General features: G+C 45.1%; 1 protein-coding gene across 1 annotated transcript in view; it reads right to left on the bottom strand.

Annotated features, from left to right (window-relative positions):
• The window catches only part of LOC126482079 (fatty-acid amide hydrolase 2-like), a 406,337-nt gene extending 388,127 nt beyond the window's left edge, over nucleotides 1–18,210 (bottom strand). The window contains exons 1-2 of the mRNA XM_050106055.1: nucleotides 18,190–18,210; nucleotides 10,633–10,795 (exon numbers count right to left, since the gene is read on the bottom strand). Coding sequence (XP_049962012.1) covers nucleotides 10,633–10,795; nucleotides 18,190–18,210 — 184 coding nt within the window. The remainder of the gene's footprint in view (nucleotides 1–10,632; nucleotides 10,796–18,189) is intronic.
• Nucleotides 18,211–18,680: the final 470 nt, after the last annotated feature.

Raw genomic sequence — 18,680 nt, 5'->3', positions numbered from 1 at the left:
GTCGCGTATGGTTCGCGGGAAGAAGGACTGCCGGAAAGCCTCCGTGCGTCCTCGAATCTCTCTAATTTTACACTCGTGATCTCCTTGGGAGGTATAAGTAAGGGGAAGCAATATATTCGATACTTCATCCAGAAACGCACCCTCTCGAAACCTGGACAGCAAGCTACACCGCGATGCAGAGCGCCTCTCTTGCAGAGTCTGCCACTTGAGTTTGCTAAACATCTCCGTAACGCTATCACGCTTACCAAATAACCCTGTGACGAAACGCGCCGCTCTTCTTTGGATCTTCTCTATCTCCTCCGTCAACCCGACCTGGTACGGATCCCACACTGATGAGCAATACTCAAGTATAGGTCGAACGAGTGTTTTGTAAGCCACCTCCTTTGTTGATGGACTACATTTTCTAAGGACTCTCCCAATGAATCTCAACCTGGCACCCGCCTTACCAACAATTAATTTTATATGATCATTCAACTTCAAATCGCTCCGTACGCATATTCCCAGATATTTTACAGAAGTAACTGCTACCAGTGTTTGTTCCGCTATCATATAATCATACAATAAAGGATCCTTCTTTCTATGTATTCGCAATACATTACATTTGTCTATGTTAAGGGTCAGTTGTCACTCCCTGCACTAAGTGCCTATCCGCTGCAGATCTTCCTGCGTTTCGCTGCAATTTTCTAATGCTGCAACTTCTCTGTATACTACAGCATCATTCGCGAAAAGCCGCATGGAACTTCCGACACTATCTACTAGGTCATTTATATATATATTGTGAAAAGCAATTGTTCCATAACACTCTCCTGTGGCACGCCAGAGGTTACTTTAACGTCTGTAGACGTCTCTCCATCGAGAACAACATGCTGTGTTCTGTTTGCTAAAAACTCTTCAATCCAGCCACACAGCTGGTCTGATATTCCGTAGGCTCTTACTTTGTTTATCAGGCGACAGTATCCTTTACTGGAGCACGCGCATGTAAAACACGAGTGAGAAGCTCTACCTTTGTGTCCACTCTGCGCTTGTAGACTTCGCTCTTAAGCCAACCCCACAAACAATAATGTAATAGAGTAAGACGGAGACGGATCCAACGCCCAGAATACGTTTCAGTGAGGTATTGTGTCACTGGCCGTACGGAATGTGCAGGAACTTCGCCCAACTGAAAGTACATACGACGTTGTGTTGCCAAAGGGATATCTTCCAATTATTTTGGTAACACGCCTTGAAGGAAATCAAGTTATCATACTCCATTGAGACGGTTATGTGTGTGGTCCGTAGAGAATACACTAAGTAACCTAATGTCTTTTTTATTGTATTCACACGTAAGTGCTGGTGAAGAAGGAAATGCGACTGACGCACGTGATTTTCAAACAGCTGTATGTCGGATATGATTAAGAAAAGGGCATTTCTTGATTTCAAGTTTTTGTTCAGAATCACCACTACTGTCGCCCCTCAAAGCATGTACCTTTCTTCCTGACTCACTCTATCCGTCTGTACTAGCGGCAGACAGGCTGCAAGGTCTGGTAGTCAGTCGTGCTGGATAGTCCAGCCGATTAAAGTATTGACAGAGAACGGCTTTGTTCTGTGTTCGACTTCTTGTCCGCCACACAGTTTTAATCTGTCAGCAAGTATGCAGGTCCATTTATAACGAAGGCTTCTCTGGACCCTGAAAAATTTCGCCTGAATCTGTGTACGACAGTGTCGATCAGTTTCATGCAGAATCCTTGCTCTAGTGTTCTTCCACTAATCTGCTGTTCAGTGGTCGCAATTTGTTATGTACTTCCAAATAACTTAAAAGAGGAGCAGAAATTGCAGCCTAAGCTCAAGAATAAAGCGGTTGATCCTCTACGTCGAAATCTACATCTGTACTCCGTGAGCCACGTTGCAGTGTCTGGCGGAGCGTACTTCGTGTAACTGTCACTTCCCCCCTTTCCTGTACCAGTCGCGAATAGATCGCGGGAAGAACGATTGCCAGTAATCCTCCGTGTGGGCTCGAATCTCTCTAGTTTCATCATCATGGTCTTTTGACGAGATATATTTGTTGATTCTCCTAGAAACATACACTCTCGGAACATTGACATTGAATCACACCGTAATACAGAACGCCTCTCTTGCACCACTGAAATTGATTGATCATCTCTGTGACGCTTTCGTGCTTACTAAATGAACTTGTAACGAAACACGCTGCTCTTCTTTGGATTTTCCCTATTTCCTCTACCAGTCCTAACTGTTGCAGATTCCATACTCACGAGCAATATTCAAGTACCGGTCAAACGAGTGTTTTGCAAACAACTGCTTTTGTTGATGGACTACATTTCCTCAGGATTCTTTCATAAATCTCGGTCTGCTATCTGTCTTACTCGCGATTAACTTCATATGTTCGCTCCATTCCAAATCGTTCCGTACACCTACTCCTACACAGTTTATGGAAGCAGCTTCTTATAGTGACTGTTCTGCAATTGTTTAATCACATAGTAAACGGTCTGTCCGTCTGTGTATTCGCAACACGCTACATTTGTTTATGTTGTGGGTCAATTGCCACTCCCTGAACAAGCGTCGATCCTCTACAGGTCTTCCAATTTTCTAGCGTCGCATCTTCTCTATATACAAGAGCATCATCTGCGAAAAGCGTCATGCAACTTCTGTCGTTCTCTACCAGGTCATTTATATACATTGTGAATAGCAGTGGTCCTATAACAGTCCCCTGAGGCACGCCCGTAGTTTTTTTTACGTCTGAAGGTTTCTCTGTGTTCCGAATGACATACTGTGTTCTGTGTGCTAGAAGTGCTTCAGCCCAATCACACAGTTGGTCCGCTGCTCCATACGGTCGTATTTTGTTCATTAGGTGGCAGTGCGGAACCGTATCGAATGCCTTCTGCAAGTCAAGGAACACGGACTCTGCTACGGCGTCGGTACTGCTCATCTCGTAGACAAACAAAGCGAGCTGGGTTTCGGGCAGTCGTTGTTTCCGGAACCTTTGTTTGTAAATTCTAGTAAAAAGTTCTCGTTCAGCTGATTTATTTTAGAGAGACCTTATGAGACAAATCTTTGCCCCGATACAGTCGTTCATGCGCAGACCCACACTTATTATTCCATTCTAATTTACTAAATCCCATTTAAATATGTATAGATCTAAATATGGATTCCTATGACATTTTTCTTATGTTTTAGAATATCAGATGCGCTAAATGTTACTGTCTCCGTGTCTTACTGACCACTCTAGCAGTAACTGTCACCCATCAGTTTCAAACGAAACATATTCTGTAGTATCTTACTCTAATATCAGAAATTTATTACGAATGCTTCTTCGATTCCGGAGCGTACGCTGCAGTGAAAATATTGTGAGAGATGAAGACTGTGTTCCGGACCGGGGCTCGAACTAAATAATTTAACAAACGTGTAGACATTGATACCACTGGCTGATGCAACCTGCCCTGCCTCGCCGTCCCTGCCCGTCTTCTGATTTCCAAGTTTCCCAGAGGCTCGCCTGTATTTCCCACAAAATTCAAGAGTCCACGTTCGAGTCCCGGTGCGACAAACAGTTATAACGCGCCTTGCTGACTGGAGGTGGTCTGTACCATCCATGCCTTGCAAGAAATTTTCAACGCTAGTAAACGGTCTGTCCGTCTCGCAACACGCTACATTTGTTTATGTTGCGGGTCAATTGCCACTCCCCGAACAAGCGTCGATCCTCTACAGGTCTCGGGCGGAATTCGCACTCACAATTTCCATTATGCGGTGCATGAACGGCGATTTGTCCTCAGTAATATGCAGCTTTTCGCGGATGATGCTGTAGTATACAGAGAAGTTGCAGCATTAGAAAATTGCAGCGAAATGCAGGAAGATCTGCAGCGGATAGGCACTTGGTGCAGGGAGTGGCAACTGACCCTTAACATAGACAAATGTAATGTATTGTGAATACATAGAAAGAAGGATCCTTTATTGTATGATTATATGATAGCGGAACAAACACTGGTAGCAGTTACTGCTGTAAAATATCTGGGAGTATGCGTACGTAACGATTTGAAGTGGAATGATCATATAAAATGAATTGTTGGTAAGACGGGTGCCAGGTTGAGATTCATTGGGAGAGTCCTTAGAAAATGTAGTCCATCAACAAAGGAGGTAACTTACAAAATACTCGTTCGACCTGTTCTTGGGTATTGCTCATCAGTTTGGGATCCGTACAAGGTCGGGTTGACAGAGGGGATAGAGAAGATCCAATGAAGAGCGGAGCGTTTCGTCACAGGGTTATTTGGTAAGCGTGATAGCATTACGGAGATGTTTAGCAAACTCAACTGGCAGACTATGCAAGAGAGGCGCTCTGCATCGTGGTGTAGCTTGCTGTCCAGGTTTCGAGAGGGTGCGTTTCTGGATGAGGTATCGAATATATTGCTTCCCCCTACTTATACCTCCCGAGGAGATCACGGATGTAAAATTAGAGAGATTGGAGCGCGCACGGAGGCTTTCCGGTAGTCGTTCTTCCCGCGAACCATACGCGACTGGAACAGGAAAGGGAGGTAATGAGAGTGGCACGTAAAGTGCCCTCCGCCACACACCGTTGGGTGGCTTGCGGAGTATAAATGTAGATGTAGAATTGGAGTGAGAAATTAGAGGGGGTGATGGGTAGGTTCTGCGTACCAAGACTCTAGATGTAAGTCCAAATCTCTGCAAAGTGTCTCACAGATTGAGGGAATGTGCGACTGTTGGCAGTAACCCGTCCGTATGACGTGTGCGTTAAGCATTGCGGCCCGTTGTTGAAAGTCGAAAGGGTGTGCCGGCAGCGGTAGTCTCGCTCTCCCTTTCTTCCCACCGTCAACAACACAAACACGCCAGTGCACTGCTCATGCAATCTTCATAAGCACCTCCACTTAGTAGTTACACTTGAGACACCTGACCCACAAACTTCCGAAGTGGCGTTAAGTCTTGCACGACGTCATGAGTCACTTGGCAGTCCTTTTGTAATTTGGCCTTCGATATCTGAAATTACACATTAATCACGTGTTGCAATCTCGTCAGCTGCGAACGCACTATTTAAATTTCCTTAGTCCCGTCACATATTTTATGTCAATGCAGAAATGACGAAGTAATGGAGCATTTAAAACAGGCATCCATACTCGGGCCGAATTCGCACTCACAATTTCCATTATGCGGTGCATGAACGGCGATTTGTCCTCAATAATATTGATGACACACTACAACAGGAAATAAATAAATAATTTATATCAGTGTGTATAAGGCTGCCGAAATACTGTGTATCAGATTCCGCGCTGCAGCCGTAGCACAGGGAATACAATCGTGAGAAATTCCCTCCACTACAGTATCTACATCTACATCTACATCCATACTCCGCAAGCCACCTGACGTTGTGTGGCGGAGGGTACCTTGAGTACCTCTATCGGTTCTCCCATTCCAGTCTCGTGTTGTTCGCGGAAAGAAGGACTGTCGGTATGCCTCTGTGTGGGCTCTAATCTCTCTGATTTTATCCTCATGGTCTCTTTGCGAGACATACGTAGGAGGGAGCAATATACTGCTTGACTCCTCGGTGAAGGTATGTTCTTGAAACTTCAACAAAAGCCCGTACCGAGCTACTGAGCGTCTCTTCTGCAGTCTTCCACTGGAGTTTATGTATCATCTCCGTAACGCTTTCGCGATTAATAAATGATCCTGTAACGAAGTGCGCTGCTCTCCGTTGGATCTTCTCTATCTCTTCTATCAACCCTATCTGGTACGGATCCCACACTGCTTTTTTTTTTTTTTTTTAATCTCATTTTGTTCGGTTTTGTTCGTTGTGTCTGCTCGGGGCGGACGCCGTAAGACATCCATTTATGTTCGTTGTTGATCGATTGACTCAGTTTTTTTTATTGCAGAGGGCACGTAACCCTCTGACCGAATCTGCTCAGCAGTATTCAAGCAGTGGGCGAACAAGCGTACTGTAACCTACTTCCTTTGTTTTCGGATTGCATTTCCTTAGGATTCTTCCAATGAATTTCAGTCTGGCATCTGCTTTACCGACGATCAGCTTTATATGATCATTCCATTTTAAATCACTCCTAATGCGTACTCCCAGATAATTTATGGAATTAACTGCTTTCAGTTGATGACCTGCTATGTTGTAGCTAAATGATAAGGGATCTTTCTTTCTATGTATTCGCAGCACATTACACTTGTCTACATTGAGATACAGTTGCCATTCCCTTCACCATGCGTCGATTCGCTGCACAAGAATAAAGAGGCTAGAAAGAGAACGGAGAACGAGACTTTAAAATAAATATCATATGCATACGAGATTGTACGTATTTACTGCAACCAGTCACAATGCTTATTGATTACTCATTTTATTCATTTATTTGTGACGTGTTTGGAGTCATAGGCGACCATCTTCAGGAGATAAAGCATACAAAAATATTTAAATATTACTTTTCTAAGTCTATTAGCTGCATTATCGCCAGTTTGTTGAGTTGCCAGAGTCTTCATTAGGTCCTTGTGGTATGTCTCCTTACATAGTAATAGAAAAATATCTGTGGCATATTTCTTGTCAAAAAGACGTGCCGATCTGTAAATACTTTCTGGTTATCTTGTACTGGTTACTTAAGACATGTACGCCCACTGGCTGTTGCGGTGGTCGGCCATCTATCCTCACTTTGCAACACGTTTCTCTTTCGCATTGTGCCTTCATGCCTGAAGATGAGCACCAGTGGCTCGAAATTCGCGGCAAATAAGTTAACTTTATAAGAAAAAAATGGCTCTGACCACTATGGGACTTAACTTCTAAGGTCATCAGTCCCCTAGAACTTAGAACTACTTAAACCTAACGACATCACACACATCCATGCCCGAAGCAGGAATCGAACCTGCGACCGTAGCGGGCGCGCGGTTCCAGACTGTAGCGCCTAGAACCCCTCGGCCACTCTGGCCAGCACTTTATAAGACTGAAAGTCCATAAACATTGACACTGGTTGCGGTACATGCATAAAAGCTTTACTGTAAAAATACCGCTAATATTGATTAAACGCTAACCAGCATTGCAGTTCCCTACGATAGTAACTTTCTAGTGGATTTATACCGAAGTAATGTTGAAGTTATCTGGTGGAAGTGCGACGTTTCTTTAAGAAAGAGGCTGTTTCATTCTGGTATTACATCAGCATCACGGTTTATAGGATGGCGCTGAGAAGATGAGAAGACTGTTTTTATTTAATTTTTGTTCTACAAATTTCCTGCATCCGCATTGTTTTTATCTTCCAGAAATTTGACAACTTCGAGGATTTTTCTACGCGTGGTTCAGGGGGCACGTTACCATGCCTTTATACGGGCTTCACGAAGTGTAACTGTAAAGTCTTATTGGTTTCTTTTTTTAATTTGGCTTCTGAGATCTCAAATCACAGTCATAGCATACTGCAATTTTGTCGTCTCTGAACGCATTAAGCGTATTAGAATTCCTTAATACTTACAAATTTCCATATTCTCATCTCATATTTTGTATCTGTCATAGGACTGGCGCAATAACGGCGCATTTAAAACACCCACCCAGGACCGAGAGGAACTCCAACCCATGACCTACACCTTGCGAGGTAACAAGATCACGAAACGTGACGCATTTTATATTTGACGACACGTACCACGCATTACAATGCAAATAGTATTTGTAAATCTGTATAATGTTGCCGATATTTAGTAGATCAGCTGTTGCGCTGATTCCGAACCACAAGAAATGTTACCTTATGTGGCTCCTCCATTCAAATGTTACACGATAGGCAAAGATAAAGAAGACAACGAAACATGTACCGTAAAGTGTTAATGATACGCTTACCCGTACTACAGTTCAATAATACAGCAACCATATAACATATTGACATCGGAATGACGGAAAAGGAGTCTCTCTTTAAAATCGAGGCTGTTTTGCGGTTTGAATATCAACTCCGCGGCGTATCGTGCGGTACCAAGGAGACGGCAAACTTATATTTATCTCATGTTTTCAGACATTTTCAGTAACCTCATTGTTACAGCTTGTGCAAATTGTCATCTGTGTCTATTAGTACCGGCCTGATGGTGTACCTTTAATGGGATATACTTTTTAAATATTACTAGCTGTAGGTACACGCATGCAATGGATGTGCATAGGAGATTACATACATTTAACATATTTCACACATATTTGTGCACATATTTAATAGGTATCTCTAGCGAAGTCGCCATGTGTTTCATCTTAATTTTGAGGAAACTTTTAATTCTGCCAATAACTGATTGTCGTTTCGAAAAAAAGGACTACACTGGCAACTCTGATTCTCTGCTGTTTTGCACCATGCCATTCTGGTGACGACGTTAAATGTATCTGACGTGCTGAGTCATGTGGTATGACTTTTGGCCCCGGACCGTAATGTGGATTATGCGTTGAAAATCGCAAATGAGAGACAGGTTGCGTTTTACACTTTTGTATTCTAAGTCAATTAATTACAGGAAAGAAATGCCGACAGATGGTTTTCAGACGTTTCTAAATGTCATCCCTTGTCATCGTCACCACCACCCCTACCCTCCCGTCCCACCAACGGTAGTAGATATCAAAATTTAGATACCAATTTTTTTATACTTCGCTGCTACATTGTAAACAGTGAGTAATGCATGTACCAAATTTGGTTGAAACTGCTGCTGACGTTCCTGAGGTATGATTTTCTGTGACGCCTTTTCACCCCAAACCCTCAGCCACGGAGGTGATACTGCACATTTTTACAGACAGCAACTGATACGTGTGCCAATTTTGATACAAATTCTTTCAGGCGTTACAGAGAGATGCTGAGAAATGTCAATATCGTGGCATTCCCCCTCACCCCCTACCCCAGCAGTAGGCGTGAAACATCATTGTGACTCTCGGGCATGGATGTGTGTGATGTCCTTAGGTTAGTTAGCTTTAAGTAGTTCTAAGTTCTAGGGGACTGATGACCTCAGATGTTAAGTCCCATAGTGCTCAGAGCCATTTGAGCCCATCATCGTGACTGTAGCTAGTAAGTGTAGTGACTCCTAAAGGTGTTGTTTTTGCCTGTTAATATCGATCGTCATCGCATATTTTTACATGCTACATCTTTTTACCCCACCTCCACACCTAGGAGTGGTTGGATTATATTACCGCAACAATATTTTTATACAAATAATTGCACAAATAATGAGTCATGTATATACAAAATTTAACTGAAAATGCTCCAGAAGTTCCCGAGTTAAGCTTTTATGTCACCCCGTCTTCATCTCCGCCCCTAGTGGTGGCAGGTGGTTCTTACCCCCACAGAAACATTCGCGAGCATGTCCACAACAGCTCTCCAAACTTTCATCGTAATCGAACAAATAATATGGGTACGCACAGGAGATGAACAAAGAAATATTCATTTTTAGGGTTTCGTGCCTCAGTGTATAAAAACGAAAGCCTTATACGATGACTTCGTTTTCCGTCTGTCTGTCAACCTGTTTATCTGTCCGACTGTTAAGAACACTTTTTTCTCAGCAACGAGCAGGCGTATCAAGTTAACTTGTATCACACATTTCCGTCTGTGGTCTCTTGGAGGAGTAAAAATTTGAAGTTTCTACGTCACTTCACTCAAAAGAGATGGCCATTTACCTCATATATTTTGATACTCGAAAACTCTCTCATCAAAACCGACAGGGTGCTTCCTGTTGACATAGAATCATAAAATTTGGCAAGAAGCAAGATTTCACAGTACAAGTAAAGGAAAAAGCCCGAAAATTGCTAATTTTAGTTGTATTACACGAAAAAAACCTTTTTTGTCTTTTTTTAACCATCTGTCTCTCTGTTCGTTTGTTAAGACCCTCTTTCCCTGGAACAGTTTGGCGTATCAATTTCCAAATTCATGTCACACACTAAGCTCTACGGTCCCTTGGCTGCGTAAAAATTACAAGCTTCTAAGTCAATTTAGTAAAAAGATATGGCCATTTGTGTCATATGATTTGATACTCGCAAACTCACTCATCAAAACCTGTATGTTTACTAGAACCACGAAATTCAGCAAGAAGCAATATTTCGCAGTAATAGTATAGTAAAAAATCTGAATCTTGTTAAATTGTGATTATAACATAAAAAAATATCTCTTGTCATTTGAACATAGTTGCATTCATCATCCGCCAAGAGCATAACAGGCGAACATTACTGCATGCAAATATAAAATGTAAGTTGCAGTCATGTTTTAGTACGCAGATAACCAACTTTTTATTATCTCTTCTCTTTCTACATATATACAGTGTAGTCCCCTGCTAGCTTCTTTTTGCATGTCCGTTCAAGCCTGAGGAACTACTGTAGAGATTTTGATACGGTCTTGGAATTACCGGGACCAGTATCTTGCCAGTGTCGATAGCGATAACAGGCAAAAATCGTAGAGATTCTCTATTCCCAGGATAGATGAACTATATAGAAACCCTCAATGCGCGAGTCCCACTCGCATTTGGCCAGTTTATAAATATTAAATGCATGATATATCACTATAGTCCTGTCCATGTTTGCGTATAATGGTCGCTGGCCTCCGACGCGAAGTTTTGTCGCAAGCTAAAGTAATCGTGTCCAGGTGCCGCCTGTGTCCAGTTCCTCGAAAGTCGCGCGTTTCGCGCTGCCGGCCGCACTGTCCGCCGACTTACCGGGACGCGCCGAGTAGCTGTGAGCCCAGCTGCTATCTGTGACGTGTGGCCGCGGCGGTTGCTGCTGCTGCTGCTGCTGCTGCGACGGCGCCCGGCAGTGGACTGGGGGCCCCTCCGCGACCAGCTCACCTCCTCGCTGCGCCTCCCAGAAGGCCTCCGACAACTGGCGGGGCGGCGCCGGTTGTGGTTACGGCAGCGGCAGCGGCGGCGGCGTACAAAGGACGTAGCGGCATCCATGGCGACGGGTAATAACGCGCACCACGCACGGGCTACGGAGGTAGTATTAGGCAGATTAGCGTTCAGGCAATCCTTCCCCCGGCACAGCATCCGCGTTTGGGGTAGGAACAAGGAACTATCTCAGTGCTAATACTCGCGAGTGAAACTGGCATTTTTGGGGTGTTTTATCAAAAATTTCGCAGTTTACCAGATACGTAAAGCAGTAGCCTTTAAACAATTGAAAATTCAGAAAAACTGCCTATGACGACTATTAAGGCGTCTTTGAGATCATCACGAAGCGTAATCGTACAGCGCAATTACTAGGAAGCTATTCACAGCTCTTTAAATAATATAAAGCTAAATACAGTAGTCACTGAAGAGCCAAAAAGAAAGTGGTACACCTGCCTAATATCGTGTAGAGCCCCCGTGAGCAAGCAGAAGTGCCGAACACGGCGTGGTGTGGACTCGACTAATGTCTGAAGTAGTGCTGGAGGGAATTGACACCATGAAGCATGCAGGGCTGTCCATAAATACGTAAGAGTACAAGGGAGATGGAGATCTCTTTTGAACAGCACGTTGCGAGCCACCCCAGATATACTCAATAATGTTCATGCCTGCGGAGTTTGGTAGCCAGTGGTTCAAATGGTTCAAATGCCTCTGAGCACTATGGGACTTAACTTCTGAGGTCATCAGCCCCTAGAACTTAGAACTACTTAAACCTAACTAACCTAAGGACATTACACACATCCATACCCGAGGCAGGATTGGAACCTGCGACCGTAGCGGTCGTGCGGTTCCAAACTGTAGCGCCTAGAACCGCTCGGCCACTCCGGGTGGCCAGTGGAAGTGTTTGAAGTTAGAAGACTGTTCCTGGAGCCACTATGTAGCAATTCTGGACGTGTGGGGGGTCGCATTGTCCTCCTGGGATTTCCGAATTCCGTCGAAATGCACAATGGACACGAACGGATGCAGGTGATCAGACACAACGCTTACGTACGTGTCACCTGTCAGAGTCGTTCTAGACGCTTGAGGGGCCCCATGTCACTCCAACTGCAAACGCCCTACAGCATTACACGGTCTCCACCATCCAGTCCCCTGCTGAAATGCAGGGTCCAAGGAATCAAAAATGGTTCACATGGCTCTAAGCACTGTGGGACGTAACATCTGAGGTCGTCAGTCCCCTAGACTTCGAACTACTTAAACCTAACTAACCTAAGGACATCACACATATCCATGCCCGAGGCAGGATTCGAACCCGCTGCCGGCCGAGATGGCCGAGCGGTTCTGGGCGCTACAGTCTGGAACGGTCGCAGGTTCGAGTCCTGCCTCGGGCATGGGTGTGTGTGATGTCCTTAGGTTAGTTAGGTTTAAGTAGTTCTAAGTTCTAGGGGACTGATGACCTCATAAGTGAAGTCCCATAGTGCTCAGAGCAATTTGAACCATTTTTCGAACCTGCGACCGTAGCAGCCTTGTGGTTCCGGACTGAACCGCCTAGAACCACTCGACCACAGCGGCCGGCTCCATGGATTCATTAGGTTGTCTCCTTACCCTTGCACGTCCACCCGTTCGATACAGTTTGAAACGAGACTCGTCCGACCAAGGAAAATGTTTCCAGTCATCAACAGTCCAATATCGGTGTTGACAGGCCCAGGCGAGGCGTACAGCTTTGTGTCGTGCAGTCATCTAGGGTTCACGAGTGGGCCTTCGGCTCCCGAAGCCTATATCAATGATGTTTCGTTGAATGGGTCGCACGCTGACACTCGTAGATGGCCCAGCATTGAAATCTGCAGCAATTTGCGGAAAGGTTGCACTTCGGTCACATTGAACGATTCTCTTTTGTCGTCGTTGGTCCCGTTCTTGCAGAATCTTTTTCTGGTAGCAGCGATGCGCGGAGATTTGATGTTTTATCAGATCCTGATATTGTCCAGGCGGAGGTTCGAGTCCTCCCTCGGGCATGGGTGTTTGTGTGTGTTCGTCCTTAGGATAATTTAGGTTAAATAGCGTGTAAGCTTAGGGACTGATGACCTTAGCAGTAAAGTCCCATAAGATTTCACACACATTTGAATTTTTTTTTTTGTTTTTTTTTTTTTCCCTCCTGATATTCACGGTACACTCGTGAAATGGTCGTTCGGGATAATCCCCACCTCATCGGTACCTCGGAGATGCTGTGTCCCATAGGTCGTTCGCCGGCTATAACACCACGTACAAACTCACTTAAATCTTGATGACCTGCCATTCTAACAGCGGTAAGCGATAACAACTGCGCCAGACAGTTGTCTTGTATAGAACTAGGCCACCGTAGCGCTGTATTCCGCCTGTTTACATATCTCTGTATTTGAATACGCATGCCTATACCAGTTTCTTTGGCGTATCAGTGCAATGTAAAGCTAAATACAGTTACAATTCAGTCTAGAAAGCTGCACTTATTATAGTACTAGTACATACCTCCTTAGATAGTATAAAACAAAGTACATGTAAATCAATTAGAATGCTGCCAAATTAAAACGGTCAGAGAACCGAACGAAAATGAGAATACAAAGTAAGTCATTTTCATTCTTTTTCTTTTGTCCTACTTTTTTAAAACTATTTCAGTCCTACGGCGTATGTAAATATGCCACTAGTGTCACATTGCTTGACAACTGCTAAGAAACAACTGACACTTGCTAAGGAACAATTGCCAGTTACTAGGGAACACCCGAAGATTGCTACGGAATACCTGGCCAATGATAGTAAATGGCGGAACGTGTTGACTGCAGCGAAGCCTGAGCTCGAACGCGTTGTATGCATTTGTCAATTCATCCATTACGGTTTTGGGCGAAGGTTGTTGTGGAATCGGTAAGTACAACATTCCGTGTGTTACAACACGTCTGCAAGACGTCATTTGAGTGCTTACGGTCGCAGACGAGCAGTTGGACGGTTCGAAGCCGGTCAAAGCGTCTCTGCTGTAGCCACTGTAAGAGGTGTTGAAACTGTCAGGTTTTCAAAGACTTACGGAAATATGTGACGTTACATCTCTGACAATAATACAACTCGTTTTAAAATATTCTCTAACAATGCAATGGTCCTGTACCCAACCGACAACTTACTTCGTCTTGCCGCAGCAACTGCGTGATCAGCAACACGCTAAAAATATATCAAAAGCAATACTGTGATCCATGCAGAGCGCCATGCATGGTCCTAATAACTGTAACAACTACTGCCATATTTTTTTAAATATAGAAATTGAATGATCAGGAGGAGTGTGGTCAACTAGCCATAAACTAAAACTGAAACTTAACTCCGTCCGAACATGCCATGAAGGCGCGACGGTACCGACTGGCGTCACCGAGTGTGGATATGGAGGGGCATGTGGTCAGCACACCGCTCTCCCGGCCGTATGTCTGTTTACGAGACCGGAGCCGCTACTTCTCAATGAAGTAGCTCCTCAGTTTGCCTTACAAGGGCTGAGTGCACCCCACTTCCCAACAGCGCTCGGCAGACCGGATGGTCACCCATTAAATAGTAGCCCAGCCTGACAGCGCTTAACTTCGAAGATCTGACGGGAACCGGTGTTACCACTACGGCAAGAAACCAATGAAGACTTAAATTTACTGTACTCGCTAAATAGATTATTTAAACACTGACAGACTTTACACAGGCCTCAATTAGTCCACAATGCCCATTACTCAATAAACACGTCGATGCCACAACAAAGATAAGAATATTACTCTCAATGTATGCGTATACAAATCTGACAAAATCCCACCTGAGCGCAAACAAGCAACAACTACTTGCAACAAAAGGCAAAAAAGCCTCAATTAATACCAAAGTCTACTCCTCCGCTACTAGCACGATCACGGCAAGCTGCGTCCGCCCCCGTTAGCTGAGTGGTCAGCGCGGCGGAATGCCACGCCAAGGGGCCCGGGTTCGATTCTTGACTGTGGCAGGAGATTTCCTCCGCTCAGGGACTGGATGTTGTGTTGTCCTCATCATCATTTCATCCCCATCTCCGACGCACAAGTCGCCCAATGTGGCGTCCAATGTAATAAGTACTTGCCCTCGGCGGCCTAACTTACCCGAATGGGGGCTCCCGGTCCACAATGCCGGACGCTCATTTCCACGGCAAGCTGCGACCTCTCATGCTGCGCGGCTTTTCACCAACCACTTCCAACTCCACTCCACATCTGTTCGCTCTCTACTACTCGCGTTAATAGTATGTCAGACTCAGAGTTTGTGCCGAGCGCTCTAAGGCGCTGCAGTCATGGACTGTGCAGTTGGTCCCGGCGGAGGTTCGAGTCCTCCCTCGGGCATGGGTGTATGTGTTTGTCCTTACGATAATGTAGGTTAAGTAGTGTGTAAGCTTAGGGACTGATGACCTTAGCAGTTAAGTCCCATAAGATTTCAAACGCATTTGAACATGTTTGAACTCAGAGTTTGTGTATGCACACCACAGCAGAATCATTGGCCAGTTTTGCAATGAAGTATTAACGTCCAACTTTCAGTTTATCTAAAAGTGTCATCTCGCGATTAAAAAAGGCAACTGAAGTTGTAAACGCTATGCGAAAGCATGACGGTTGTCATAGACGGACCATCACACCGCAGGAGGCTCGATTCGTAGCCCTAGTGGCGAAAAAGAACAGTCATCTTAGCACTAGGAAGATCGCTGTAGACCTTGCAACTGCTGCCGGTACATATGTCTCTGCCACAACTATTTCACGGTGCTTGAATCGGGCTGGTTTGTATTCTCAGAGGCTTGTCAAATGCACTCCACTTCACCCACGTTTTTTTCGAAAAAGAGTTCGTTGATGTAGGGAGCATGTTTGATGGGTTCAGCAACAACTGCCCAGAGTGACGTTCTCTGACGAATACCGCTGAAATGTGGCAAATGATTTTGGCCACCAGTTAGTGTGGGGAGAGAGGGGAATATGTTACACATCGCAGAATGTTCAAGACGTCATCGGTATGGCCTAAACCTAATGGTGCGCACAATGGCCGAAAGCCCCTGCTTGCATGATGCACCGTTGCAACACAGCAGTACTGCAGGGAGGTTATTCTCGATTGTGTCCTTCTGTTTAGGGGTGCGGTAGGTCTCGACTTCATGAACGAGCCCCCCCCCCTCCCTCCTCCAACCCCCCCCCCACCCACACACACACAGGGCACCGGACACACTGGAAAGTGAACATATGAAACGTACGGAATGACCTAGGTACTCCCGGGACCTATGCCTTATTGTACATGCTTGGGATGCTCCTGGCAGACGCGTTTCTCAACAAACACCCCTCCCCGAACTGTGCAAGAACAGAAAACCGCCTTGAGGGAGGGCTGGTACAATACCCCCAAGGACAATACAATAGTTTGATTGCCAGAATGAATGACGGTGGAAAATGTGCATCAGTGCCCGAGGGGGAATTATTCCTTACTGAGAGTACGGAGCCGGCCGGTTTTGCCGAGTGGTTCTAGGCACTTCAGTGTGGAACCGCGCGACCGCTACGGTCGCAGGTTCGAATCCTGCCTCGGGTATGGATGTGTGTGGTGTCCTTAGGTTAGTTAGGTTTAAGTAGTTCTAAGTTCTAGGGGACTGATGACCTCAGATGTTGAGTCCCATAGCGCTCAGAGCCATTTGAACCATTTTGAGAGTACGGTATAGACCATTATGATGGGAGTCTGACTTTGGTCAAACATGAGGGTTATTTATGTCTGTTATCCCACTTTGTCGCCCGCGTGGCCGAGCGGTTGTAGTCGCTCCAGTCCGGAAATGTGCTGCTGCTACGGTCGCAGGTTCGAATCCTGCCTCGGGCATGGACGTGTATGATGTCCTTAGGTTAGTTAGGTTTTAAGTAGCTCTAAGTCTAGTGGACTGATGACATCAGATGTTAAGTCCCATAGTGCTTCGAGTCATTTGAACCACTTTTAACCCGCTTTCCCATGTGGTGAAATCTGTACCATTTTTCATTAAAAATATACCAGTCCACCTCGGTTACGTATGTACTGTGTTTCATATCGCCAATCATTGCCTATAATTATTTCTGTCCATCAACGTCTCTGTTCCTTAGCCCCTGTCAAGCAGTGTATAACCTTCCTTGACAAGCTTCATGCCGATCACTGTGTTGCCCGTCTCTGAAAAGCTTGATATAACACGATTAAAAGTAGCTAAGCAAAACGAAGGAGAGAAATAAAATATACAAGGAGGAAATAAATTTAAGATGGAGTGCGGGAGAATGGTCACTGCTGTAATCGCCAAAAGGGATTACCTTGGAGTAAAACTCAAATCGCGTAATGGTCTGAACTTCTTAACTACAAGCGGTTCTAATATTAATAAATCTTTTGTTTGTTCCACGTGTCTTGTCCAACTCCTAATCACTAGAGCCCGGGGCGCCAATGTGAGACCCTGTTTCTGCTGTATCTGCTGTTTACAAATATTGTTTCAGTTGTTCTTATTTCAAGTGTTAGCATAGTGCTCTTGATCATCCCAGTTGTCATCAACCATTCTAACGGTAGACGACGTCAAGGTTCAGGCACTTATCTTTAAAGCCGTAGAGATTTCATTAAGGCACTGGTAATTCTAGGAAAGTGTAGCTCACCTATAAAGGAGACGGAGTGTACAACAGTAGTGCGACCCATTCTTGAGTACTGGTCGATTGTTTGGGATCCCCACCAGGTCACATTAAAGGAAGACATCGAAACAATTCAGAAACGTGCTGCTAGATTTATTAACAGTAGGTTCGATCAACATGCAAGTATTGTGAAGATGCTTCGTTAACTCAAATGGGAATTCCTGGAGCGAAGACGATTTTCTTTTCGCGAAACACCAGTCAGAAAGTTTAGAGAACTGGCGCTTACGGCTGACTGCAGAACAGTCTAACTGCTGCTAACCTACATTTCGCTTAAGGACCGCCGCTCCATTCACGAATGGAACAGGAAAGGGAATGATTAGCTGTGGTACAAGGTTCTTCCGCCTTGTACAGGTTGAATTCAGCAGAAAGTAAGGTAGTATATTCTCTTGCAGAACGCTCAGGTCTCCTGGAGATCCCAACGAACGAGGTAGTGGTAGATAAGATACTGGACTCGTTTATGTGAGGAATATGATTCTAATCTTATCTGGCTCTCATGATTTAGGTTTCTACTCTTTTCTCCAAGAACCTTGGAGCGGAAACCAGGATGTTTCTTAAATGGGGCCACGATGTGTTTTTCCATCCTCCATTACGCTCTTCTGCTCTGTCTCTAAACATTCCCTGCTTCCGTTGCAGGAGAGTACTGCAGGCGTGCTGACGCACTTGATCTGGCAGCAGATTCCTGTCTCGGTCACCTGTGAATGATTACAGCGGTCGTGTCATGGACCAATTTCACTAGATGCAGCATTACCGATTTGGGGATATCACCCATGGTCTGCGACGCATCCTCATACTGAGGAGCGATCGGAGACACTTTAAAAAGAATAACTTTATTAACAGACGAAAGTCAATTATAATGTCCTAAACGAATACCCAAAAACTATATAAAACAAATTTCTCTCCTGTGACGACGAACCCTAGAGTCGTGGTAGGCGGTGGCGTGAAGACCTGGGACATTAATGGGACAGTGCTGCCAGCGTGTGACGGGTGACATGCTGTTCGTGGAGACCACTATGAACTGGGCGCGGTCTGCTGGCACAAAGTACTGGAAGAAACTGCCAACTGGTAGTGCTGGAACTGAACGGCTGATGCGGCCGAACGGGATTGCTGGCACCGCTGACTTGAGACGTAGGGCGTAACTGACTTCGCATGGTCCATCGACGGCCTAAATAATCGGGTAGGGATGGATATCAGCGTGATGCTACGAGGAAACGTGTCCTGCCGTAGCAAGACAGTGTCCTG

This window comes from Schistocerca serialis, chromosome 5 (assembly GCF_023864345.2).
Source record: "Schistocerca serialis cubense isolate TAMUIC-IGC-003099 chromosome 5, iqSchSeri2.2, whole genome shotgun sequence".
Lineage (NCBI taxonomy): Eukaryota > Metazoa > Arthropoda > Insecta > Orthoptera > Acrididae > Schistocerca > Schistocerca serialis.
Note: the sequence above shows the minus strand (reverse complement) of the source record. Positions and strands in the feature narration are given on the sequence as shown.